General features: G+C 44.4%; 2 protein-coding genes across 3 annotated transcripts in view; both read left to right on the top strand.

Annotated features, from left to right (window-relative positions):
- Positions 1-926: 926 nt before the first annotated feature.
- On the top strand, positions 927-8,868 carry LOC106549778 (uncharacterized). Its single transcript, XM_087711382.1, is given in 7 exon segments — positions 927-986; positions 2,024-2,628; positions 3,216-3,330; positions 3,451-3,518; positions 4,976-5,105; positions 6,454-8,421; positions 8,424-8,868. Coding segments are annotated over 6 exon segments (2,838 nt in total). The 5' UTR covers positions 927-986; positions 2,024-2,091; the 3' UTR covers positions 8,444-8,868.
- A 6,020-nt stretch (positions 8,869-14,888) lies between these two features.
- LOC106549777 (uncharacterized) overlaps positions 14,889-27,283 on the top strand; it is a 20,452-nt gene continuing 8,057 nt past the window's right edge. The window contains exons 1-5 of one of the 2 annotated variants that reach the window (XM_087711380.1): positions 14,889-15,456; positions 15,676-15,790; positions 15,908-15,975; positions 16,607-16,736; positions 18,327-19,787. In XM_087711380.1, the coding sequence (XP_087567506.1) occupies positions 15,034-15,456; positions 15,676-15,790; positions 15,908-15,975; positions 16,607-16,736; positions 18,327-19,787 (2,197 nt within the window). In that variant the 5' untranslated portion in view covers positions 14,889-15,033. Of the gene's footprint in view, positions 15,457-15,675; positions 15,791-15,907; positions 15,976-16,606; positions 16,737-18,326; positions 19,788-24,427; positions 26,089-26,454; positions 26,573-26,691; positions 26,760-27,283 lie in introns of those variants that run through there. The other variant, XM_087711379.1, reaches the window with a different exon arrangement.

Raw genomic sequence — 27,283 nt, 5'->3', positions numbered from 1 at the left:
CCAACTCAGAAGCATTCACCCATTTGTGTGGCTTGAGAAAACCCACAAGTGAACTGACGCCGCCACCACTGCCACTATTACTATGCTTGCAGCGTTCCCATCTTCCGCGTCCAGTTTGACTCCTTGCTGTCAACCAATATCTTCTTCCTTAGGAGTCCTTAGCCTTCACCCATATCCACTGTTTTGGCTCCTCTGAATGGCATCAGTCTGGATGCTATGAAGCAAGTGGGAAGGATAGGAAAGGGTGACTGGTGGCATACTGTGTTTCCAAGAAATTTCCATTTTTCTGATTGTGGCTTCCCTGCCCGTGTCCCGCCAGCCCTATCTTCCTCCATTTCAGGCCGGAGTTTGCAACAACCACAAACATACACAAGCTATATTTCCAAGAGAGGCTTCAGGTCCTCCTCTTCTGCCATTTCTGACAGGATTTGGCCCCTTTTGAGGCTTCCTCCAATCTCTGCGGAGCCTTCAGGGTAGCTGTTATTGTGGGAAGATAGTTCGGATCCCCCAGAGAGATTTTTCTCCATCTTCACAGATGTTCCTGAACACGAAGGAGAGGAAGACGGAGACGCTGCAACCACTGGAGATGCTGCCGCCTTTCTCAGACAGGGAATCATTGTGAGTGGCCTTTCTTCTACTCCCATGCCTATCATCCCTGCCCTCCCCACACGCCAAGATGCGCTTTCCTCCCCCCCACCCCTCCATTCAGTCCCCTTTCCAGCTCTTTGCAGGGTCTCCTGCCATTGCAAAGAAAATCCACCAGGGGACACCCTCTGCAAGTAGAAAGGACCACCGAGGGCTTCCCCATTGGGCCACAGGAAGGCGAAAGTCAAGGTTGGTTTTCCAGAAGAGGCTGCGAGGGGAGTGACGTCACAAACGCTTGCCGCTCTAGGACCGTGCACTCGCTGTCCTTAACCCCTGGGGCTCCGCAGGAGGCGGAGAGGCTGCGGGAGAGGCTGGCGGGGGGAGATCCAGACGTGCCCGGGGTGAGAAGGGGGAGGTTCTTTACGGGCAAAGGGAGGCGGAGGAGTGGGAGACCCCCCCCCCCGGTCCGGCTTCAACTCCGGATCCCATGCTCCCCAGCCACCTTGTCCATGCAAGGTGAAGCGGTGGTTCAGAGCATCCGAAGAAGAAGAACCGGGGATCCCAGGAAGGCGGCGGGGATCCGGGGGTCCCTTCCCGCTCCGTGTCTGTGGAAGAGCCCGAGTTTGGGGAGGGTCGGCCTTGCGAAGCCCCAGCAGGAGAGGAGAGAAGCCGGGCGAGGAGGAGGCAGGATTCGCACCAGGTTCCCCGAGGTCCCGATCCTCCACAGCCTGTCTCCGGAGGGGGAGAGAAGCGGGGCGGCCTCTCCAGCTGCCTCCTACCCGTCCCTGCCCTTTGGGGCTCCGGGCAGGTTGTGTGAACCCTGAAAAGGGGGCATCTTCAGCCAGGGACATTTCCTGGCATTTTATTACATGTGACTCGGACTTTCATGGTTTGTTCACCTTTTTTGGGGGGTGGGGGTGGTGGATGAGTTGGCAGGTTGTATGAACCCCGCTTGGAGATAAATAGCAGTAGCAATAGCAATAGCAGTTAGACTTATATACCGCTTCATAGGGCTTTCAGCCCTCTCTAAGCAGTTTACAGAGTCAGCATATTGCCCCCACAGTCTGGGTCCTCATTTCACCCACCTCGGAAGGATGGAAGGCTGAGTCAACCTTGAGCTGGTGAGATTAGAACCGCTGAACTGCAGATAACAGTCAGCTGAAGTGGCCTGCAGTACTGCACCCTAACCACTGCGCCACCTCGGCTCTTATAAATGTAGATCTAGGTTTCTTGTACAAGTCCTTTCTTGTAAGGAAAAATAATGCACCGCGCTCGCACAAATACACACATACATGCACGAAACAGGACCTATCTGCTTAGTGCCACTGCAGTCCTATAACAGTTTACAAAAATACTTTCTTCCACTGGGATGACTGTTGTTCAGTTGCTAAATTCTCCACTTTCTAATTCTTGGGATTGATTTTCATTTGCATCTCAGGTACAGAAACTGGAAGCTTGTTGGATTTAGTCGCGGGTAGAATGATCTCTTTGGAGGAAAAGAGCTGAATGGCCGCCTGCGATCATTCCGGTGACTGTAGGATCGGTCCTATAATCGAAAAGTCAGTTGGAGATCCACAACATCCCTTGGACCCTATTGGAGCAATGTTAGAGGACAGAGAAAGGATAGAGACACATCCTTTGGAAAACAAGAGAACTGGAAAAGGTTCTTCAGCTGTTCCGCCTGGGAAGTGTGGAAAGCTCTGGACAAGAACTGGGCAGATAATCCTGGAGGAGGAAACCACCCTCCGTTCAGAAGTTCAGCCCTGGAACTTCACGAGCATCCAATACCAGGAGGCTGAAGGTCCCCGAAGACTTTGCAGCCGACTCCACAATGTATATAGGCGATGGCTGAGACCAGAAAAGCACACCAAGGCACAGATGTTGGACCTGATTGTTCTGGAGCGGTTCCTGGCTCTTCTGCCCCCAGAGATGGAATGCTGGGTGCGGGAGTGTGGAGCTGGGACCAGCTCCCAGGCGGTGGCCCTGGCAGAAGGCCTCCTCCTAAGCCAGGCAGAGGAGCAGAAGGAGCAGGGAGAACTGCAGGTGAGCAAACTTTATTTTGGACTCCAGAAGGGATTAAAGAATGTGTTTGAATTGTTCACCCCTCCCTCACAGATGTTGCTGGCATTCAGACTACTTGGAGATATTTTACAATATATAATTTTTTTAAAAAGAAAAAAGTATGTTAACACATATGTAAACATATTGTCCTCCCTAGTTGAATGCTGATAAATCTATTACAGCAAGGTGGCGCAGTGGTTAAATGCAGCACTGCAGGCTACTTCAGCTGACTGCAGTTCTGCAGTTCGGCTGTTCAAATCTCACCGGCTCAGGGTTGACTCAGCCTTCCATCCTTCCGAGGTGGGTAAAATGAGGATTGTTGTTGGGGGCGATATGCTGACTCTGTAAACCGCTTAGAGAGGGCTGAAAGCCCTATGAAGCGGTATATAAGTCTAACTGCTATTGCTATTGCTATATTGATATTTTACTAATTCTTGTAGGACGTTGTTGCAATCATTTCTCCCTCAGTGTCATTGATGGATATTGGGAGCTTTGCTATTGTGTTCATAGAACAAGAATCCATGTTTGATGTCAGTTAATTCTTCTTTTCTCCTTTCTCCTATTTCAAGTCCTTCCCTGTGGAGATCAGAGATCCCGAGGGAAGGAATAATCCATCAAATCCCCACCAGGAGCTGCTTTCTAGGAGGAACCATCAGGAAGACCCAAGTCAAGTTACCTCAAAAGGTAATGAAGGTCCCCCATTCCCCCAAGAGATCCCTGCTATCTTATCTTATCTTTTGTCTTCTGTAGAAAACCTACTCCTATTTTGTTAATTGTGCGTTTTAATATCTGTCTTCCTCACAGAGAAACATAGGATGGAATTTTCTGATCTTTATGGTGGAGCTGAAACAGTGGTTGAACCTCCAACTGAAGTAAGAGCAGAAAAATAGTTCATTAAATTTGTATTCTCCCTTTCCTTTAGGAAGTCGCACTGGTGTATACAGCACTGTCTCCTTCCATTATTCCCTCTTGTTTTGGCTTGCATATTTACTTGTTCTTGAGCAAAGAAGATTCAAGTTGACACCATAAGCTTTTTGCTGAAATGCAAGAAAAAATTCACACACCCCACACACCAGTGGTGGGTTTCAAAAATTGTTCGAACCTACTATCTGGGTGTGGCCTCCTTTGTGGGAGTGGCTTGCCACCTATGTGACCGGATGGGAGTGCCTTGCTGCCCATGTGACCGGATATGAAGATGCTGACGACACTTGTCAGAACCACCTTAAATTACCTCACACACAGCACTGGCATGCATAAGAATACGATGTAAACTTGTTTTTTAAAACGGATCTTTGGTTTGCGTTAAAACAACTTCAACACACGCAATGTTCTGATTGCACCACAAATGCAGTAGTCATCCTTACCTTTCACAGAGGCACTGAGTTTTATAAATATGAGCATGATAGTGTAGAATAATCATAACCAAGGACCAGTGGTGGGTTTCAAACAATTTTGGAACCTCTTCTGTAGGTGTGGCCTGCTTTCCGGGTCCACTGGTGGAACCTCTTCTAACCGGTTCGGTAGATTTGAAAAACCGGTTCTACCGAATAGGTGCGAACTGGTAGGAACCCACCTCTGCCACACACCCCAGATTCCTTCTGGAAATGCAGGAAGGATTGGAGTCAGTGGTAGATAAGGTTTCCAAGGCCCATCTGCAAGTCTCTCCGGAATCTCAAAATCTTTGACGAGATATGGATGAATGGGTAGTTACAGCGATTGATCGATAGATAGATAGATGATATAGATAGCTCCAGAAGGAAAGTGGTGTAATTAAATTGATAAAACCTGCCCAAAATATTTTTTCAGTCACTGCCTTTTGGCTCTGTCCTCTTTCCCAACCCTACTTTAGAATCCTACCAAGCACATAGTGCTGTGCTGGCGAACCTATGGCAGATCCCTCTCTGAGGGCACATGAGCTGTCGCCCCACCTCAGCTCCATCAAGCATGTGTGCACGCCTCTCATCAGCCAGCTGGTTTTTGGGTCTCTGCTGCACATGCGCAGGGAGTGGAGCGCATGCGAGGGATGTGCGTGCATGTACGGGGTGGGGGGCTGCATGTGTATGTATGGGGGTCGCATGCACGTGAGCGGGGTGGCACACATGCGTAGGGGGTGGAGTGCATGCAAGGGGCATGTGGGGGCCATGCGCATGCAGAGGGCGGGGCGCACAGGGGAGTCGCACGGTCATTGTATTATGGGTGCTTTCGGCACATGACAATAAAAAGGTTAGCCATCACTGACATACTGCATATTTTTGTTTTGGGAACTTGTGAACAATGAGGCAGATGCTGCATATTCTCCTGGACATGTTCTGTTTTCCCCCCTGTTCAGGAAGATCTTGTGTCCTTCGAGGAGGTGGCTGTGTATTTCTCCAAGGAGGAGTGGTCTCAGTTGGATCCTGACCAAAAAATGCTCCATTCGGAAGTCATGTTGGAAAATCATAGGAACGTGGCCTCTTTGGGTAAGAAAATGCCAGCAATTTTATCAGAATAAAAACAATACAAATTTTGAAGAGGAAATAAAGATAGAGTAATGTGATTAATGAATAAGGAAAAAGGTATGATAAAATTAAAAAATCATAGGAACGCCTCTGGGTAAGTCTTCTCCCCAATATAGTGTTTGGGAAGACATTCTGTAGTTGGATGCCATCAGCTACTTCTTTATTTTTCTGGTTTTATTTTAAAAAATCAGAATAAAAACAATGCAAATACTGAAGCAGAAGTAAAGAAGATAAAGCAATGTGAATAAGAAGAAAAAAAACCAAGAAAGAAGGGAAAAGGGAAAAAACATGAAAAAGTAATAAAGAAGTGGCTTCCAACCATCGTAATAGCAGTTATAAATGCAATTATATTATAGCTTTTATCGCTTAAGGTTACATCATCGTTTCCTTTCCAAAAATTATCCTTTGTTGTACTCTTTATACCCATAAATTACAAACTGCAAAAAGCCCATCAGGGAGTTTCAGTCACTAATAAATGTAAATATTATCCTTCCTCAGATCAAAGAACTCAATTTAGCCATCTCTGTTAATTCTGTCATCTTCAATCATTCCTCCATTGTAGTTTTTTCAGAGTCCTTCCATCTTTATGAATATAATAGCATTGCTAGTTATCATAGTTAACACTCTTCCGTTTTATAGCGGTCAGTTTATTAGTACCAACAGAAAATGTTCTAATTTCAGTTCAGTGTTGATCTTTAAAATTCTCTACATCAATCCAAAATTTTCTAGCTTTCCAGATTACTACGTAAAGTAAATTTCACTTCTTTCAACCACATATTTTCCCATTGTTACATTTATATATTATGACAAAACCTCTTTGCCCATTTTATCATACATTTTAATCTGTATATAGGTTTTAGTGATTACATGTTCATCCTTTCTTCACAATTATGATTCAAATTCTCTCTCATGTTGTACTTTTATATACCTTGATTTTTTCTGATGATAATATTTTGCCCTCCCCAGCCCCCAGGAGCACTTTGCAGGCCTCCCAAACCCTTCGCACATGAAGGGGGTGGGGTTTCAGGAAGCCAAAAATGCTTAATTGAGTGTATAAGACACACCCAGATTTTCTCCCTCTTTTTTAGGAGGAAAAGGTGCGTCATATACTTTGAAAAATACAGTACCTTATGTTTACGTGATTCTTCCTTAATTCAAAGCTGACTAGGTGAAACATGTATGGATAATTATAAACAAACATATTATAATATATTGGAATCTGCCAAAATATCATTAGAAAATTCATAGGACTTTTACAGGTTGATCTTTTCCCCTAACTTAGCATTTTAATTTCTCTTTTCCTTTGAAGGTAATAATGGGCAAGAAAACAAAGATACCGAGGAACCATTTCAAGTATTCAGTGTTGGGGATGAAATGCAGAAATCTGAAATTCAAGTGGAAATAGAAAGTCATGAAAGAACCCAGACAAATAATTGGAATCTGGAAAGCTCATCTTCCATTGATGCTCAGATGCAAGACTTTCTTGTCCCACAAGGAAAAATAAAGAAAAAATATACTGGGGAAAATGTAAACCTATTGAAAGACAAGTTAGATGTAAATGAACACAATACAACAGAAATCAAAAGAGAAGATTATATATCCAGAGACAATGGAAACAATTACAATTGGACTTTCACCCTTCCTCATGAAAATGGGCCCCTTACATCTTGTAAAAAGACCCATACAGAAGAGAAGCGATATAAGTGCTTGGAATGTGGAAAGAGCTTCAAAAGAAGCAGTCAGGTTATGTCCCATAACTGGATCCACACTGGGGAAAAGCCATATAAGTGCATGGAATGTGGAAAAAGTTTCAGTGAGAGCCGTTCCCTTACATCTCATAAATGGATCCATACAGGGGAGAAGCCATATAAATGCAGACAGTGTGGAAAGGGGTTTGGTGAAAATGCATCCCTCGTGAAACATAAAAGGATCCACACAGGGGAGAAGCCATATAAATGTGCGGAGTGTGGAAAGAGCTTTATTCAGAGCAGTCATCTTTCTTCTCATAAAAGGATCCACACAGGGGAGAAGCCATACAAATGTAGAGAGTGTGGAAAGGGCTTTACCAATAGCAGTCATCTTACTTCTCATAAAAGGATTCACACAGGAGAGAAGCCATACGAATGCACAGAGTGCGGAAAGAACTTTACAAACAGCAGTCAACTTATTTCCCACAACTGGATCCACACAGGGGAGAAGCCATATAAATGTTTGGAGTGTGGAAAGAGCTTTACTAATAGAAGTCAACATACTTCTCATAAAAAGATCCACACAGGAGAGAAGCCATATAAATGTGTGAAGTGTGGAAAATCTTTTACTAATAGCAGTCAACTAACTTCCCATAACTGGATCCACACAGGGGAGAAGCCATATAAATGTCTTGAATGTGGAAAAGGCTTCTGTCGAAGGAGTTCCTTTACTTCTCATAAAAGGATCCATACAGGGGAGAAGCCTTACACCTGCAGAGAGTGTGGAAAGGGCTTTACTAACAGCAGTCATCTTACTTCCCATAAAAGGATCCATACAGGGGAGAAGCCGTATAAATGCATGGAGTGTGGAAAAAGCTTCTGTGAAAATGGGTCCCTTATGAGACATAAAAGGATCCATACAGGGGAAAAGCCATATAAATGCATAGAATGCGGAAAGGGTTTCTGTGAAAATGGGTCCCTTATGAGACATAAACGGATCCACACAGGAGAGAAGCCGTATAAATGCATAGAGTGTGGAAAGGGTTTCTGTGAAAACGGGTCCCTTATGAGGCATAAAAGGATCCACACAGGAGAAAAACCATATAAATGTCTGGAGTGTGAAAAGGGCTTCAGCCAACAGAGTAAACTTATTTCCCACAAAAGGATCCACACAGGGGAGAAGCCGTATAAGTGTCTGGAGTGTGGCAAGATTTTTATTCAGAGTAGTCACCTTGCTTCCCATAAAAGGATCCACACAGGGGAGAAACCATATAAATGTAGAGAGTGTGGAAAGAGCTTTATTCATAGTGGTTCTCTCACATTCCATAGAAGGATCCATTTGGGGGAGAAGCCATATAAATGTGGAGAGTGTGGAAAAGGTTTTTGTGAAAATGCATCCCTTATGAAACACAAAAGGATCCACACAGGGGAGAAGCCATTTAAATGTATGGACTGCGGAAAGGGCTTCTGTGAAAATGGTTCCCTATTGAGGCATAAAAGGATTCATACAGGAGAGAAACCATATAAATGCAGAGATTGTGGAAAGAGCTTCCGTCATAGTGGTTCCCTTACTTTCCATAAAAGGATCCACACTGGGGAGAAACCATATAAATGTTTTGAATGTGGAAAGAGCTTCAGGCGGAGCAATGACCTAATTTGCCATACACAGATCCATTTGAAAGAGAATCTATGTAAATTTCAGAGTTAGTGTTAAAGCCACGACATTCCTCTACTTATAAACTTTTGAGTTACAAACTTTTAGTGATACAAACAAACCTGCAACTCCAACCTTGGTTACAGATGGCCATAGAAGGTGGGAAAGGGTTCGTTTGTGGTGCATTGCATATGTATGTGGTGTGCTTTAAAGTAATCCTTTCCTGCCTCTTTGATTGCTTACTGTTCATTGTTTAGTAGTTTGGTGACTGGTGTGACCTGTAAGTACTGAATGTGTGAAATTAAACTTGAATGATAATGGAAAAGGGGGTAATGCAAACTGCTCCAATCCATGACAATCCAACCAAGATAAAGATGCTGAAGAAAATAGAGTAGGGGAAGATAAGGATTGTGGCATGTTCTTGTGTGAATTACTGTAATGATATTTAAGAACACAGTGAAAATCATAGAACATGGGAAAGGTTCATGTGCCTATGCAATCCATGGTAACCAAAAGGAGTGGAAAAGTGACGGAATAGATAGAGAAGCTACTCAGCAGGTGGACCGAAGATAGCATCAGTGATGTGTGCCTCTGAGCTTAATGCTGATCCAGGAGAAGGCTCAGAGCTTATTTCATGACTTGCAAACAGGAGGTTGGTGAAAGTTCTGCTGAAAACAGGTTTGTCGCAAGAAACACATTTTAAGGCTTATGCATAATGTGAAAGTGAGTGGTGAGATGGCAAGTGTGGATGAGAATGCAGCCAAGGAATTCCCAAAAGCCTTCAATGATATTGAGGAAAACTGTTATTTGCCTCAGCAAATGTTCAGAGTGGATGAAATGGGGCTTTTATTAGAAAAAAAAGTGCCAGGCAAAACTTATACTCCGTAGTAGTTAGTGTAGTACTGCAGGCTACATTTGCTGATTGCTGTCTGCCTGCAGTTTGGCAGTTCAAATCCCACCAGGCTCAAGGTTGACTCAGCTTTCCATCCTTCCGAGGTGAGCAAAATGGGGACCCAAATTGGGGGCAATATGCTGACCCAGTAAACCGCTTAGAGAGGGCTGTAAACCACCGTGAAGCTGTATATAAGTGCTATTGCTATATCAGCAAAGGAGATGATGCAAAGCTGCAAAAGGCAGACTGTTGCCAAGTGAGCAACACTTCTGGTTATCTAAAATTGCTGCTAGTCTATCATGTTGAGAACCTGTCAAGTCTCAAGAAAGTCTCAAAATCTCACTTTGTTGTGTGGGAAGCTAAAAAGAAACCTTCGGTCATCCTCATCTTGGAAGAGTTGTTTTTCCATCATTCCATCCTAAAAATATAGAGATAATTGCCATGAGAAAAACATTGCCTTCAAGATTCTCATTTTGGATAATGTCTTGGCTCATCAACCTCACTTGGACAACTTCCATCTGAATAAGAAGGTTGGATCTCTGCCTCCAAATGTCAATTTTTTCCTACCACTGTGGATTGTGGGTTATAGTAACTTTCAAAAATAATATTTTCTGCGTGTTCAACGTGTGCCAGTTTTGGATGTCCTATGACATCTACAAGGTTATCGAGAATATTGATGCAGCCTTGCCATGTCTGAATATGAATGGGATGTGGAAATGTCTTTGCCTTCGGTTTGTTCATGACTTTCAAAGGTTTGAAGTGGTGGACAGGAAGTCACACACATTGTCAGCAACTTGACTGCTTTCACCCAGGAGCTTCATCTTGACCTGGAGGTGGTCTTTAATGAATTGTTAGCTACGCATGTGGAAGAACTCTTCAACAGTGGCCTCATGGAATTGTAAAATCAGTGAAAGCAAGAGAAAATGATTAAACCTTTGGAGATTCCAGACCAAGTTGATGGCAGAGGCATTCAGCTTGATCAAGAAAACACTGTCATTGTTTGAGATGCAGGACTGTTTTGAGCATTTCATCAAGGTGTATGTAGCTATCCAATGGTGCAATAATGTGCTATAGTATCTATGAGGAAAATAGAAAGGATGAAGGCTATCACCAAAAATTCACTGGACCATTTCTTCAAGAAGGTGGAGAAATGTGCCATTTCAACTCTGAAGGATGAGCTTATATTGTTGTAATGTTTAACCACAATCCTACTGCTTATGTAAGGTAAGAACTGGAATGTACATGGTTTTTTAAATGTTTGTTTGGATTTATAAACAGACTTTAGAACAGCTTGGAAGATAACCATAAATAGAGGAATATCTATGCATTTTCTATTGACATATGCTAAACTAGGAAAGGAAGGTATTTTTGAGTCTGATCCTCACAGCCCCAGAAAGATGAATTTACCAGTGAAAATGAAAACAATGGGCACCTGCTGTTTTACTTATGAATACAGATTATCTTCAATTTATGACCGCAATTGAACCCAAGATCTTAGTTGTTGATTGAGACTGTTGTTAAGTGATTTTACCCCATTTTATGACTCTTTTTTCCACAGTTGTTAAGTGAATTGATGCAGTTGTTAAGTTAGGAACACTTGTTAAGTGAATCTGGCTTCCCATTGACTTTGCTTGTCAGAAGGTTGCAATAGGGGATCATATGACCCCCAAAATACTGCAACTATCATAAATATGAGTCTGCCAAGCATCTGAAGGTTGATCACACAACCACAAGGATGCTACAGCAAAATGGTCATAAGGTTTTGTGATCTGAAGGTTGTCAGTGCTATTGCACATTGTGAGGAAAACAAATTCTTATGAGAGTTGGTCTTGTTAGCAAAATGAAACAGAAAGCTGGTTCTCAATAAATCTCATCAACATTTCTATGGCACCATAACTGATATGTTTCTTTCATTAAGACAATATTTATTGAAGAAAGTAACAATAGAATGAAGAATTAACTTGAAGTTTGTCAATTATGAATATTTATGCTTATATCTATTGTGCGTAGTATGTCTCTCTCATTTTCTCATCCCTTCTGAAATTTATAAACATGAGTGCATCCTTTTGCCTTTAGGTGTGCCACTATTTTCTGGAAGGAATTTCTCCGTTGTGCATTATTGACGATAATTACTGGAGTGAGCTTTGATTATTTGCTTTGGGTCCCAGGAATTAATTCCATGACATCAATAACTGATTTCCCACCATTAAATTTATGTTTATTGGAGAGTCTCGTTGGAGGTCACTACCAAGAAAATGGTCACTTTATGTATCCTAGATTGAGAGCCATGCAATTTTATGAAGATGTTGCCTTTATTGTGTTTTTACAAGTGAATGTCCTTGTTCCTTTCCAAGGCTCACTGCAGTGTTTACTGTTGTTTGTTCTTCCCACTTAATCCTGGTTCTAAGAGGAATGCAAATAGGCAGTCATCTAACAGGTGCTGCCTCCCCAGGCAATAGAATAGAATAATAGAGTTGGAAGGGCTCTTGGAGGCCTTCTAGTCCAACCCCGCTTAAGAAGGAGCTACATCTCCCTGATACAGCTGTTCAAGACAAAGCTTTACTATGTTTATTCCACTATTTCTTCAGGAATTTGCAGTCAGAGATTCATTCAATCTTCTATCCCTACTGTAGCTATATCTTTTCTTGTTTGCAAGGGTAACGAGGGTATCTTGTTACAATCTGTTTTTTCCACCCTCATTTCTGGTTGATGGTGATGATGTTATCCATTCAGTTGTGTCTGACTGTTGGTGATTCTATGGGCCAGGGGTCTTCACATCTTCCAATCTTGCCCTTTTTTTGAGTTGATTTATGCTCTGGCTGATATCAGTTTTGATGGTGATCAGCCACCATATTCTTTGGTGGCCTGGCTTTCTTTTACTGCTAACTCTTCCACCCATAACTGCTTTCTCCAGTGAACTGCCTCGCATGTTATGGGCAAAATAAGTGGGGGAAAGAGCAAGGAGCTGAGTGGGGGAGGAGGGAAGGGTCAGGGTGGGGTGTATGGGAAATATGTGGGATTGGGAAGATGTGTGGGTGAGTGTGAGAGACACCATGTGAGTCAGGGTGCACAAGATGGCTGATTTACTGAGAATATGCAAGAGTGTGTGTGGCACTACATGGTGTGGCGTGGGTGTGTGTATGCAAGAATGCATATGCAAGAAAAAAATATTCAGAGAGGATAAAGATGCACAAATGGCACCACACTGAGGGTACACTGGGTGGCATACCTACTCATGAGTTGCCTGTGACTCACAACGTCCTGCTGGATTCTCCACTATTTTGGTTCAGGACCATCAGATTCAGTTAACAATGGCAATCAGGACTGTTGTTTCTAAAAGATGCAGTAATGCCTTGTGACCACATCGCTTAAAGATGAAAATTTTGGTGCCAATTGCTATCATAGATGGAGGATTACCTATAATAAATATAGTATATAATACCTTTGTTATTATTTCAGATAGCTCTTATTGGACTTTTTGCTGATTAATGTGGAGAGAAATATTTAGAAGTAGGGAATAAGGTGAAGTATGGAGTGTAGTGTTTAGCTGTATTTTAAAAGTGATAAGTCATTAGTATTGGTTATGCATGTTGGGGACTAGAAGAAGGAAATTTGTTTTTCTATCTTTTCTGAAGTTTTAATTTTTTAAACATATTTCTGTACAATATACTTCGTATAATATAATCTTCAATAAAATTACTGGGTAAAAAGCTAATAATAAAGCCTAAAATTCTGTATGACACAAATACACAGAGGACCCGTCAATTCACTACCGCAGCAATCCTAATACCAGTTTAGAAAAAGAAGGATTATCTTCTTTCACAGAACATTGCTGAATACTATTTTCTGGCTCTTTCTTCCCTGTATCTAAGCAGGAATATTTTTCTAGAAACTTTCTTAAAAAATACTTCCTTAGAAACTGATCAAGGAGTGATTCAACCTAGAAGAAATTTCCTGACAGTGAGAACAATCAACCAATGGAACAGCCTGCCTTCAATAGTTGTGGGAGCATCATCACTGGAAGCTTTCAAGAAGAGACCGAACTGCCATTTATCAGTTTGCTTCAGGTTGCCTTAAATTCAATAATGGTCTTAAAATTTCCAACTCTTATTTCTCCTATGAGGTGAATTCCCTACTATTAAGCAAAAGAGAGTCTTTCCGCCCTCATGGTATTTGAGCTTTATATTATTCCATCATTTTGCAATTACACTTTTTCTCCGGTCACAGAGGAGACGCCATTTTCCCCTCTTCATTTCTCCACCAAGGAGAAATTTTACCTTATGAGGTGAAATTTCTGCAACAATCACGAGTTTTGAGTTCTTTCTTTAATTTGGAACTGGTTTTCCTTCCATATTTTTTATCTTCAGCATTAATTTCCTTTGTCACAATTGCCACTCGGTCTTTTCAGTTATTCTTAGGCAGCCAGAGCTGAGAATTGGGAAAGGGCAGCTGTGTATATTGAACTAAAGACATGAAAACCTGCAAAAATCTCAATTTTCCTGACAGGAAAATGTTGCCTCCCTCAGGAGGCGCCGCTACTTTTCTCTGACAGACAACCAATGAGAAGTCCCTTTGCTGCTACTCTCACGCCCATCATCCCTTCCCTCCCCCTCCCATCCTTCCCGCCTTTGCAAGGTCCCCTGTCACATTGTGCAAAATCCACTCCAACCTTGGCCACTTTAAGACTTGTGGACTTCAACTCCCAGAATTCCTCAGCCAGCAAACTGGCTGAGGAATTCTGGGAGTTGAAGTCCACAAGTCTTAAAGTGGCCAAGGTTGGAGACCCCTGCACTAAGGGACGCCCTCTGCAAACGGAAGGTAACGCTTCCCCGTTGGGCCACTGGAGGGCGAATTTTGGTTGGCTTTTCAGAGGAGGTGTGACATCACAAACGCTTACCGCTCTAGGACTCCACACTCGCTCTCTTTAACCCTTGGGGTTCCGAAGGAAACCGAAAGGATGCGGGAGTTTCTGGCGGGGGGAGATCCAGATGTGTCCCGGGTGAGGAAGGGGGCGCTTTCCGGGCAAAGGGAGGCGGAGGAGGGAGAAACCCGCGCCCGGCCCTCCTCCGGCTGCAACCCCGGGACCTATACTCCCCAGCCGCCCTATCCCTGTAGGGGGAAGCGGGGATCCCTTCCAGCCCCGTGTCCGGGGAAGAGCCCGAGTGTGGGTAGGGGAGGGCCATCCTGCAGGAGTGGAGAGAAGCCGGGCGAGGAGGACGCAGAATTCGCACCAGGCTCCCCGAGGGCCCGATCCTTCGCAGCCCGGCTTGTCCCCGGAGGGGGAGAGAAGCGGGGTGGCCTGTTCAGCTGCCTTCTTCCCGGCCCTTCTCGGGGGTGGGGTGGGGGGTGGACCTCGGTTCTGCGCTGGGATGACCCGCTTGGGGCTCCGGGCAGGTTGTGTGAAGGTTGTTCAGTGGCTGAATTCCATTTTCTAATCCTTGGCTTTTCTTTTTCTTTTCATCTCAGATACAGAAACTCAAAGCCATTTGGGGTCTTTGCAAGGCAAAATTTTCTCTTGGGGAGGAAAAAAAGAGCAGAATAACTTGCAGGGATCCGTCCTGCGGCACCAGAAATGGTCCCGTGAAGGAAAAGGCATCTGGAGACCCACCAGAGTCCTTGGACCCATCTGGAGTTGCTCTGCAGGACAGAGAAAGGATGGAGACACAACCTTTTGCCAAGGAGGGAAGCGGAAAAGGCCCTCCAGGTGCTCAGCCTGGGAAGGGGGGAAAGCTCTGGACAAGGATTGAGCAGAAGATCCTGGAGGAGGAAACCATCCTCCCTTCAGAAGTTCAGCCCTGGAACGTCATCCAATACCAGGAGGCTGAGGGTCCCCGAGGACTTTGCAGCCGAATCCATGACTTTTGTAGGCGATGGCTGAGACCAGAAAAGCACACCAAAGCCCAGATGCTGGACCTGGTGGTTCTGGAGCAGCTCCTGGCTACCCTTCCCCCAGAGATGGAGAGCTGGGTGAGGGAGTGTGGAGCAGAGACCAGCTCCCAGGCGGTGGACCTGGCTGAAGGCTTCCTTCTGAGCCAGGCGGAGAAGGTAATCGAGGGAGTTCAAAAGGGAATAAAGAATGTGGTTGAATACTTCACCCCTCCTTCCCAAACTTCTGTGACATTCATAATATGTGGTGATATCCCACCAATTCTTGTAAGACATTGTTCCGTTGTTTTCTCACTAAATCACACTGATGGATATTTGGGACTTTGAGGTTGTGTTCCAGATATAGGAATCCACTTTATGTCATGTGATGTACATTAATTCTGCTTCTTTTTTCCTTCCTTCTATTTGTAGTGTTGCACTGTGGAGATCGGAGATCCTGAGGGAAAGAAGAATCCATCAAATCCCCCCCAGGAGCTATTTTTCAGGAGGATCCCTTGGGAAGATCAAAGTCAGGGCAACTCAGGAGGTAATCAAAGATCCTCCGATTACCCAGAGAGATCCCATCTGTTTTTACCTTATTCTCTTCTGTAGAATACCTCTTATTTGGTTAAGTCTGCATTTTGAAATTATTTATTCCTTACAGAGAAAGAAAGAATGACGTTTTCTGGTTTTTATGATGGAGCTCAAACAGTGGTTGAACCTCCGAATCAAGTAAGAAAGGGAAAAATTGTTAGATTTGTATTCTCCCTTTTCTTCAGGAAGTGAAGCGGGTGTGCAGAGTGCTCTCTCCTTCTATTTCCCACCCTTGTTTGGACTGGATTATTTTTGTGTTCCTGAGCGACATAAACACTATAATAGCAGGTTCAAGTTGCTCTCAACCAGCATTACTTCCTCTGTAGACTATAACTAATATGGAGCCGAGGTGGCGCAGTGGTTAAATGCAGCACTGCAGGCTACTTCAGCTGACTGCAGTTCTGCAGTTCGGCTGTTCAAATCTCACTGGCTCAGGGTTGACTCAGCCTTCCCTCCTTCCAAGATGGGTAAAATGAGGACCTGGATTGTTGGGGGCAATATGCTGACTCTGTAAACCGCTTAGAGAGGACCAAGCTAACTGCCTGAATATTCCCATCCTGCCCCTGGGAGTCAAAGCGCTGAAGCACAAGCAACGTGGGAAACCTCGGCTGGGTTCTTCGATAGAAATGCAAAGATTTCTCTGCGGACTACCAAAATTTTCTCATGGACCACTGGTGGTCCACAGACCACCAGTTAGTGACCACTGGTCTGAATCATTGATGAACAGATCTTGTGAATCCTCCTGATCTCTTCTTTTTTGTGTGTTCAGGAGAGTCTTGTGTCCTTCAAGGAGGTGGCTGTGTATTTCTCTGAGGAGGAATGGTCTCAACTGGATTCTGACCAAAAAGTACTCCATTCTGAAGTCATGCTTGAAAACCATAGGAACGTGGTCTCTCTGGGTAAGAGTTTTCTAGTCCCCAATCAGACAGTTCAAGACAACAGATTAGAGTTAGTTTTTTATTTTTTTAAAAAGCCACTAATCCAATATCATTTCCTGTGAGGGAGAAAGAAAGGATCTGGCCTTCCTATACTCCAAGGAAGGAAACAAGTCAATGTCTCTTTGTTTAGATTCTTTCTATGCCATTTCTTACCTGTATTTTTCCATTTCTGTTTGAACTTATCTGTGGAGGCTGAAAAGAATGGAGCGTACGTTTATGTGTCTCTGGAGGTCCTGTGAGAGGGATGTGTTGTAATTTGTCGTCTTAAACTCCCAAAATTGTGTGAGAACAAAATTTTCATGCTTAGGCCATGGAAGAGCATTCTTTAAAACCAATTGAAGAACGAAGGCCTCATGCAATGTGACTCAGAGTATCCTAGGGTATAGGTAATCCCCGAGTTATGACAATTCACTTAGCTACCAGTCGAAGTTATGGTTTACACCCTCCCAATACTTTAGACCCAGTTCCGAAATTACAAATGTTGCAGCACTAAGGCCGTCCACACTTACGAATGACAGCAGAGGCACTGCAACAACATTCACCCTACCCATACCCTCACCCCACCCTGCCGAGACCTACCTTCCAACAATGTATAACCCTCAGTTTCTTTGCCTGCTTTGATGCATTTGCAGAAAACTTAGGGCTAAAGTAGTGAGAGATCACGTGAGATCAGTAGTATGGAATCTCGCACTACTGATTTTGTGTGATTTTGACTATATTATGTTAGGCCTGTGTTCTCTGCTAACCGAGGCCTATATGAGATCCAGGACAAAAGGCTTTGCAAACAGAGGAAAGGCCTCTTTGTTTTCAAAGACTTTTGCCCGGATTTCATGCAGTTCGTAGAGAACACAGGCCTAAAGTACTATAGTGTAAGATCAGTAGCATGAGATCTTGCACTATTGATCTTGCATGATCTCGCACTAAAGTAGTTTAAGTTCTTTGCTAACTCAGGCCAGTACCAAATCTGGCCGAAGGGCCCTTGCAAGCCAATGAGACTTTGAGGAAGTGAAATAGCCAACCTTGAAGCCACCCAGCTTCTCCATTCTTGGCACAAAGAGCCAATAGGAGACTTCAAGGAAAGGATTTGGCCCCAAAATCTTATCACTGGGATCAAGGAACGATCCAAGAGGGGGTCTGGCCCACCAGACGCATGCCACAGAGAAGCTGCTCCAAGGTACAGAGGTGAAGGAGCTTGTTTCAAAATTGTTTCAGTTCTCATATTGTTGAAATTAACGCACCCCAATAAATCTTAAGTTTTCTCCTAATTTCTTTTTAGATGTTTCCCCTGATTATTCCGTAACTCAAAACTCACTCAAAGTGAGATTTGGATACATATAGATAATTGTAAAGAAAGAGATATTTTTTAGATTTTTCAAAGCTTTCCTGACTCATGAATATAGTAATCATCGTATGTATATCACACCACGGTAGGCATGCAAAAGACAATTTAATGGCATTTCGGAAAAATTCAGAAGGAAATTTGCTGACTTTCTACAATTTAATCTTTTTCTCTAATCTTGTTATCATCTTCATTTCTCTTTTCCATTGAAGCTAATAATGGGCAGAAGAATCAAGATTCCTGTGAACTGTTCCAAGTGATCAATGGTAAAGACGGAACAGAGAAATTTGGTATTCGAATGGAATTAGAAAGCTATGAGAGAAACCAGTCAAATAATTGGAATCAGGAAAGGTCATCTTCCACTGATGCTCTGATGCAAGACTTTCTTGCCCAACAAGAGAAAATAAGGAAAAAATATATTGGGAAAAGTGTGAAGCTTATTAAAGCTAAATTACATGTAAGCGAAAACTATTTAACCCAAAACAAAGGAGAAGATGCTATAAGACAGAAAGGAAAAAATTACAACAGGACATTCATTCATTCTCTTGGAAAAAACTTCCTTACATCTCAAAAAGTGATTCACACAAAAAAGGAATCTGGAAAACATTTTAGAACAAGCAGGCAACTTACTTCCCAAGAAAGGATTCACACTGGGGAAAACCTATACAAATGCAGACAGTATAGTAATGGATTCAGAAGATGCAGTAATCTTATTTCCCATAAAAGGATCCACTCAGGAAAGAAACCTTATAAATGCATGGAGTGTGGAAAGACCTTTCCTCAACACAGTTATCTTGCTTTCCATAAAAAGATCCACTCAGGAGAGAAACCATATAAATGCATGGAGTGTGGGAAAACCTTTACTCATAGCAGTGTACTTAGAAGCCACAAAACAATCCACAAAGGAGAGAAACCATATAAATGCATGGAGTGTGGAAAGACCTTTGCTCTGAGCAGTAGACTTACTTTCCACAAAAAGATCCACACAGGGGATAAGCCATTTAAATGCATGGAATGTGGAAATACTTTTGCTCAAAGCCGTTATCTTTCTTCCCATGAAAAGATCCACACAAGGGAGAAGCCATATAAATGCATGGAGTGTGGTAAAACATTTACTTGTAGCCGTGGACTTACTATCCACAAAAAGAGACACATGGGAGAGAAACCATATAAATGCATGCAGTGTGGGAAAGCCTTTACTTTTAACAATGGACTTACTATCCACAAACGGATCCACACAGGAGAAAAACCATATAAATGCACAGAGTGTGGAAAGACATTTGCTCAGAGCAGTGGACTTAGTTGTCACAAAAAGATCCACATAGGAGAAAAGCCATTTAAATGCATGGAGTGTGGAAAGACATTTGCTCAAAGAGGTCATCTTATTTCCCATAAGGTGATACACACAGGGGAGAAGCCATTTAAATGTATGGACTGCGGAAAGGGCTTCTGTGAAAATGGTTCCCTATTGAAACATAAAAGGATTCACACAGGAGAGAAGCCGTATAAATGCAGAGACTGTGGAAAGAGCTTCCGTCATAGTGGTTCCCTTACTTTCCATAAAAGGATCCACACTGGGGAGAAACCATATAAATGTTTTGAATGTGGAAAGAGCTTCAGGCGGAGCAATGACCTAATTTGCCATACACAGATCCATTTGAAAGAGAATCTATGTAAAATTCAGAGTTAGTGTTAAAGCAACGACATTCCTCTACTTATAAACTTTTGAGTTACAAACTTTTAGTGATACAAACAAACCTGCAACTCCAACCTGGGTTACAGATGGCCATAGAAGGTGGGAAAGGGTTTGTTTGTAGTGCATTGCATATGTATGTGGTGTGCTTTAAAGTAATCCTTTCCTGCCTTTGATTGCTTACTATTCATTGTTTAGTAGTTTGGTGATGTGTGTGACCTGTAACTACTGAATGTGTGAAATTAAACTTGAATGATAATGGAAAAGGGAGTAATGTAAACTGCTCCATCATTTTGCAATTCCACTTTTTCTCCGGTCACAGAGGAGACGCCATTTTCCCCTCTTCATTTCTCCACCAAGGAGAAATTTTACCTTATGAGGTGAAATTTCTGCAACAATCACCAGTTTGGGTTTTTTCTTTAATTTGGAACTGGTTTTCCTTCCATATTTTTTATCTTCAGCATTAATTTTTTCCTTTGTCACAATTGCCACTCGGTCTTTTCAGTTATTCTTAGGCAGCCAGAGCTGAGAATTGGGAAAGCGCAGCTGTGTATATTGAACTAAAGAAATGAAAACCTACAAAAATCTCCATTTTCCTGACAGGAAAATGTTGCCTCCCTGAGGAGGCGCCGCTACTTTTCTCTGACAGACAACCAATGAGAAGTCCCTTTGCTGCTACTCTCACGCCCATCATCCCTTCCCTCCCCTTCCCATCCTTCCCGCCTTTGCAAGGTTCCCTGCCACATTGTGCAAAATCCACTCCAACTTGGCCACTTTAAGACTTGTGGACTTCAACTCCCAGAATTCCTCAATCAGCTGGCTGAGGAATTCTGGGAGTTGAAGTCCACAAGTCTTAAGTGGCCAAGGTTGGAGACCCCTGCACTAAGGGACGCCCTCTGCAAACGGAAGGTAACGCTGCCCCGTTGGGCCACTGGAGGGCGAATTTTGGTTGGCTTTCCAGAGGAGGTGTGACATCACAAACGCTTACCGCTCTAGGACTCCGCACTCGCTCTCCTTAACCCTTGGGGCTTCGAAGGAAACCGAAAGGATGCGGGAGATTCTGGCGGGGGGAGATCCAGATGTGTCCCAGGTGAGGAGGGGGCGCTTTCCAGGCAAAGAGAGGCGGAGAAGGGAGAAACCCGCGCCCGGCCCTCCTCCGGCTGCAACCCCGGGACCCATACTCCCCAGCCGCCCCCAACAAAAGAAGACTTCAAGGCTGGACGTTCCTCAAAGTTCCATTTTAATAGAGATGTCATATTGGCACATCTGGGAAAACCCAAATCTGAAAGCTTCCAATTTTCCCCACCCAAAAGAAAGTCCAAGTCCCTGCCCAGCACTCACATATCCATCACATGGTCCAATTAAAGCACCATCCCAACTTGAAGTGTCTCCCAGTCACGCCTCTCCAGGTGCAGGGCAAGATGTCCTTGACTCTCTGAAAAAGGCATGTTTTTAAGACTATATATCACTCTTGCTCCGTACAATCCCCCTTCCCAGTTTCCCACAGCACTAAATGTGCCAGGCCTGAAGGCCAAACACAAAAGATTGCTTCCAGGAGTGACATATTGTGCCTTTTTGATCCAAATGAGATAACATTGAATCCAACAAAATGAAATTTAATGTGGAGAAAAGTAAGGTTTTACACCTGGGCAGGAAAAAAAATGATTATATGAAACCTGGCTCAGAAACAGTAAGTGAGAGGGAGCCTGGGAGTCCGAATGGATGATCACTTAAACTTGAGTTACTTGTGTGTGGCAGCAGCCCAAAAAGCTAATGTCAACGGGAAAAGAACTATGGATTTTGAATTGGGCGGGGAAAACCTCGGGACCTTCCGAGTTGGGTTTTCACCAGCTGTGCCAATATGACTTGCCTAATAAATCTATATTTTGAGGAAACCTCAAGCCCCGGAGTTTTGATTGAGTTCGGTCTGTTACTTGGAACCCTGATATTAACTATATTAACTGGACTCTTCAAATAAAAAGCAACAAATTCCTCATGCACGTGGGGTCGCTGTCCAGGGTCCTGAGCTCCAGCCACTTACCGGTATACTGGGCAGAGGGAAGACTCAGGAAAGATCGAGAGGAAGACAGAGGAAAAATCAACTGAAAAATCATCATTGGAGCTGCGGGAACCAGCGGGTTCTGCAGAGACAGCTCTGGGACCCCTTGATGGCTGAACTAGCAGCCGCAGAGGCAGCAGAGTTTGAACGCCAACTGGGTGCCCGGCCCAAAGAGCATGTCCCCTGGCCATTAACAGTTCCACTGATGTGGGGATGTCTCTGGCGATGGCTTTGTGGTCCCAATGCACCAGGAACCAGAGAAGTGGCCATCCTCCCAGGAGCTTTACCAGGCTGAGAAGGAATTAGCCGGGTATCCAATGCTTCAGAAGCACCAGATTGCCTCAGTGCAGGCAGAGAGCACTACCATCTTCGAGTGGAGAGCTGCAAGGCCCATAGACCTCAGCAAATCCTGGGAATGGGGAACCCAGCCACTGTTGAGAAGCCAAACCTTGGAGGGACTGCCAGAAAGATTCGGCCAGCTAGGCATCATCAGCCTGGGCCAGCACAACCAAACTAGCCAGGCCATCATGGTTCTGCCCTAATTGACATTCACCTTCCCCATCCAGGGGAACATGACTACCCAGAACGGAGCTTCCCCTTTGTTTCTCAGCGTAGAGCGAATCATACAAAAGCCTCCCTCGGTGGGTCCAATCTACCGGGTTCAGCTCAAGCTGTCACAGCTGTCAGCCTACCACTGGACCCCCTGGGCAAGTCTAGCCCTGGGTTGCCACAAGGGGTCTTCAGCCTGCCAAAGCTAGTCAGTCCACCTCGCCAGCCACCCCTTAGGCTACCGCCAGCAGACCCAGATTCCCTCTGGCTGGGCATTCTACCTTGAACAAGGGTGGGTCCAATATCAATGGATGCTGGCAGCCGCCCCACAGCCAACCCTAGCTCCACCGCTGGCCGCACTGTCAGCTGCCCCACTGCATTTCAAGGCTACTTGCCCATGCTGAGGTTTGCACAGCAGCAGCAAAATACTGCAGGATTTATTTTTATCTCCCTTCCAAAACATATGGACCTGTTTTTCGCTTTCAACGCAACAGCATCTGGGATGAGCCACTCATGGGGGCTCTTCGTTGTCTGGACATCACTGCTCTTGGCTGCCCTGCTGGGCTGCTCCTGTTTGATTCAGAGCAAGTCGGCCCATATTTACAACCTATGGAGCTCTCCCCTGCCACTGGTCTGCAAGGGCCCCTTCCCAAGCAGCTGCAGTGTGACCGTGCCACCTTGCCTGCCGCCGTGTTCAGGCTGCTGAGTGCTGAGCGCTGTCCTGCGCATCTACTTGGTGCTGCAATTATCTTTTCTTTGTTGCATTAAAAATTACTAACATACTAAACTGTTTGGACAGCCTGAGGGTGGCATTTTGGTTCTTACTGGATCCAAGCTGTTTTTTCAAATATTGCTTATTAAACGTTCTTTGTGAAATTGGAGGGGGGGGGAGAAATAGATATATAAAGATAAATAAAAGGTTAGCTCCATTCTTTTTAAATGGATTTTAACCACTTTTCCATCGTTTTAAATTCTTTGTTTTGCTCACTGTAGCTAATCCCTTTGTGTGTCATTGTAGACTCCAAATGTGGTCGAATATTTTCATTTTCCCTTTTTATTTATGGCCACATGATATTTCTCTGCCTTAAATTCTCCAAAGGGCTTAAGCTTCCTAGTCACATCTCTTGAATTTCCTACTGAATCCCTATGTAAAAAATGGCTTTTCCCTCATCCTAGTCTAGATTTATATTCCTTTTTTCACAATCTTCCATTCTTAGTTTTGTAATTCCACTTTTTCTCCAGTCAGAGATGAAATCCCATTTCCCCTCTTCATTTCTCAATTAAGGAGCCTCTTTATGAGGTAAAATTTCTGGAATATCCATAGGTTTCAGCTTTTCCTCCATTTTAGAAATTTTTCTTTTTATTCAGAGTCTTCAGGGCAGGGAGCAACTGATACGAGCCTTTCCTCCTACTCCCATGCCCATCATCCCTGCCCTCCTCCCTTCGCCTCAGAAGCTCTCCTCTTTCCCGCCCTTTCTATAATTCTGGCACCTCGCGCCAAATCCGCAAGGGGGCGCGGTCGGCCAAAAGAGTATCATGTCAGGCGCTTCCCTATTGGCCCACTGGAGGGCGAAGGTCACAGCTGTTTTTGTAGATTAGGCTGCGAAGGGAGTGACGTCACAAACGCTTGCCGTTCTGGGGCGCCGCACTCGCTCTCCTTAACCCTTGTGGCTCCGCAAGAGGCTGAGAAGCTGCGGGAGAGCCTGGCGGGGGGAGATCCAGACGTGCCCCGGGTGAGGGTGAAGTGGCGGGTGGGGCTCTTCCCGTGCAAAGGGCGGCGGAGGAGGGAGAGACCCGCGGCGGCCCTCCTCCGGCTGCAACCCCGGGTCCCATGCTCCCCAGTCGCCCTCTCCATACAGGGAGGGAAGTGGAGCTCCAGAGCAGCAGAAGACGAACCGGGGATCCCAGGGAGGCGGCGGGAGATCGGGGGGTCCCTTCCCGCCCCGTGTCCGGGGAAGAGCTCGGATGGGGGGGGGAGGGTCGGGTTGTCCTTGCGGAGGCCCAGCAGGAGAGCAGAGAAGCCGGGCGAGGAGGAGGCAGGATTCGCACCAGGCTCCCCGAGGACCCGATCCTGTCTCCGGAGGGGAAGAAAAGTGGGGCAGCCTCTCCAGCTGCCTCCTTCCCAGTCCTGCTCGGAGGAACCTCGGCTCTGCGCTGGGATGAGCCTCTTGGGCTCCCGCCAGGTTGTGTGAATCTGCCTGCGAGTCCGAGGAAGGCTCTCCTGTCCAAAGGACTCCCTTAAGAAGGAAAAGGGGGCATATTCAGCCAGGGTCGTTTCCTGGCATTTCAATGTTTACAGGTAGCCCTCGACTTACAATAGTTCATTTAGTCACTTGTTCAAAGTTACAACGGCACTGAAAAATGACGGTGACTTATGACCATTTTTCACACTTACAACCATTACAGCAGAACTGAGTTGCTCTCAGTTTGGCCCTGTTCGGCCGAACTGATATTGGTGGCGGCGGTGGATGGCATAAGAACGAGCAAACTGGTAGTAAACCAGTTAGCAACCCACCACTGCATTTGCAGCATCTCCCCGGTCACATGATCAAAATTCAGATGCTTGGCAAATGGTTCATATTTACAGTTGCAGTACCCCGGGATCATGTGAACAGCTTTTGTGACCTTCTGACAAGCAAAATCAAAGGGGAATCCAGATTCGCTTAACAGCCGTGTTACTAACCCAACAAATGCGATGATTCGCTTAACAACTCAGGCAAGAAAAGTCATAAAATGGGGCAAATTCACTTAGCAAATGTTTCACTTAGCAACATAAATTTTGGTCTCAATTGTGGTCGTAACTCGAGGACTACCTGTAATGAGCTTCCATGGTTTGTTCACCTGTTTTGAGTTTGGCAGTTTATGTGAATACTCCTTTGGAGGTGAATATAGAATGGAAATTGTTCCTTATATGAAAAAATAGTGTACTTCACTCACACAAATGCACACATACATGCACAAAAGCAGGATTTATCTGCTCAATTCCATTGCAAACTTATTCCAGTTCTGTGGGAATAACTGTTGTTCAACGGTTAAAGTATCCACTTTCTCATTCTTGGATTTTTTCCCCCCATCTCAAATACAGAAACTGGAAACCATTTTAAATTCTTGACATGTAAAATTATCTCTTGGGAAAAGAGCGCCGAATGGCCTTCTGTGCTTATTCCAGTGGCTCTAGCATCGGTCCTATGAATGAAAAGGCATTTGGAGATCTACAAGATTCCTTGGACCCATTTGGAGTTGTGTTACTGGCAGAGAAAAAATGGAGAAACAACCTTTAGCAAGTGAGAGAACTGGAAAAGGCCTTTCAGCTGTACATCCTGGGTGCTGTGAGGCCAGAACTGGGCAGAAGATCCTGGAGGAGCAAACCATCATGCATTCAGAAGTTCAGCCCTGGAACCTCAGGAGCCTCCAATACCAGGAGGCTGAGGGTCCTCGAGGACTTTGCAGCCAACTCCACAATTTTTGTAAGCGATGGCTGAGACCAGAAAGACACACTAAAGCACAGATGATGGACCTGGTGGTTCTGGAGCAGCTCATGGCCCTTCTTTCCCCAGAGATGGAGAGCTGGGTGCGGGAGTGTGGAGCAGAGACCAGCTCCCAGGCGGTGGCCCTGGCAGAAGGCTTCCTCCTGAGCCAGGTGGAGGAGCTTAAGGAGCAGCTCAGGTTGCAGGTGAGATACCTTCATCTTAGGAGTCCAAAAGTGAATAAAGAAGAAAGACTTTTCTTGCACTCATAAAATTATATCACACTAATTCTTATAGGACATTATTTCATTATCCGTTGTAGTAGATCAGTCACCAATAAAGGAGAATATTTGTAGCTCAGGGTTGAAATGGGTTATCTGAGTTTGCTTGTTTTCTTCCAGATGTTTCATTGCACAAACTAGGTATCATCAATTGGGGACAGCAATTCCTTTCTTTACTGCCTCCTTGTTGAACTGGGGACTTTGAAGTTGTGTTCAGAGAACAATAATCCACTTTACTTTGTGTGATGTCTATTAATTCTGCTTCTTTTTCCTCTTGCCTCCTACTTCAAGTCCTTTGCTGTGGAGATCAGAGGTCCTGAGGGAAGGAAGAATCCATCAAATCCCTCCCAAGAGCTGCTTTTCAGAAGGATCTCTCAGGAAGATCCAAGTCAGGATATCTCAGGAGGAGGTAATCCAAGGTTCCCTCCCCTTACCCAAAGAGATCTCAGCTGTCTCATCTTTATGTCTTCTATCTTCTGTCATCTTATTTTGTTAATTATGTATTTTAAAATTCTGTATCCCTTACAGGGAAGAGTCAAATGAAGTTGTCTGCTCTTTATGATGGAGATGAAACAATGGTTGAACCTCCAACTCAAGTAAGAAGGAAAAAATAATTCATTAGATTTATATATTTGCTTTCCTTCAGGAAGTGAAACTAATGTAACAAAGCACTTTTGTTTGGGCTAGATTATTTGTGTTTTCTTGAGCAACATGGAAAGGGGAATAGAAGATTCAAGTTGCTATCCGTCAGTTTAGTTTTCTTTGAAGTTGTTTGTTTGGATCCAGGGGTTCGTAATTTCTACACTTAGATTATTAGTAGGAAATATTTTCAAAGGCTAGATCTTAAATCTCATTTTTCTAGTTAATCTTTGAAGGAGAGGGGGCAGAGAGATAGAGATAGAGTGTATACCTTCTTTGAGTTATATGGTTTTACATATCAAGACATAGTAAAAATCATCTGATCCTTAATCAGTTCTTAAGGTAAAGGTAAAGGTTCCCCTCGCACATATGTGCTAGTCATTCCTGACTTTAGGGACCGATGCTCCTCTCCGTTTCAAAGCCGAAGAGCCAGCGCTGTCCGAAGATGTTTCTGCGGTCATGTAGCTGGCATGACTAAATG

Source organism: Thamnophis sirtalis, unplaced genomic scaffold (assembly GCF_051295495.1).
Source record: "Thamnophis sirtalis isolate CommonGarterSnake01/CBP01778 unplaced genomic scaffold, rThaSir2_p1.2 scaffold_3, whole genome shotgun sequence".
Taxonomy (NCBI): Eukaryota; Metazoa; Chordata; class Lepidosauria; order Squamata; family Natricidae; genus Thamnophis; species Thamnophis sirtalis.
The sequence above is the reverse complement of the archived record's forward strand: the minus strand, read 5'-3'. Positions and strand labels throughout refer to the sequence as shown.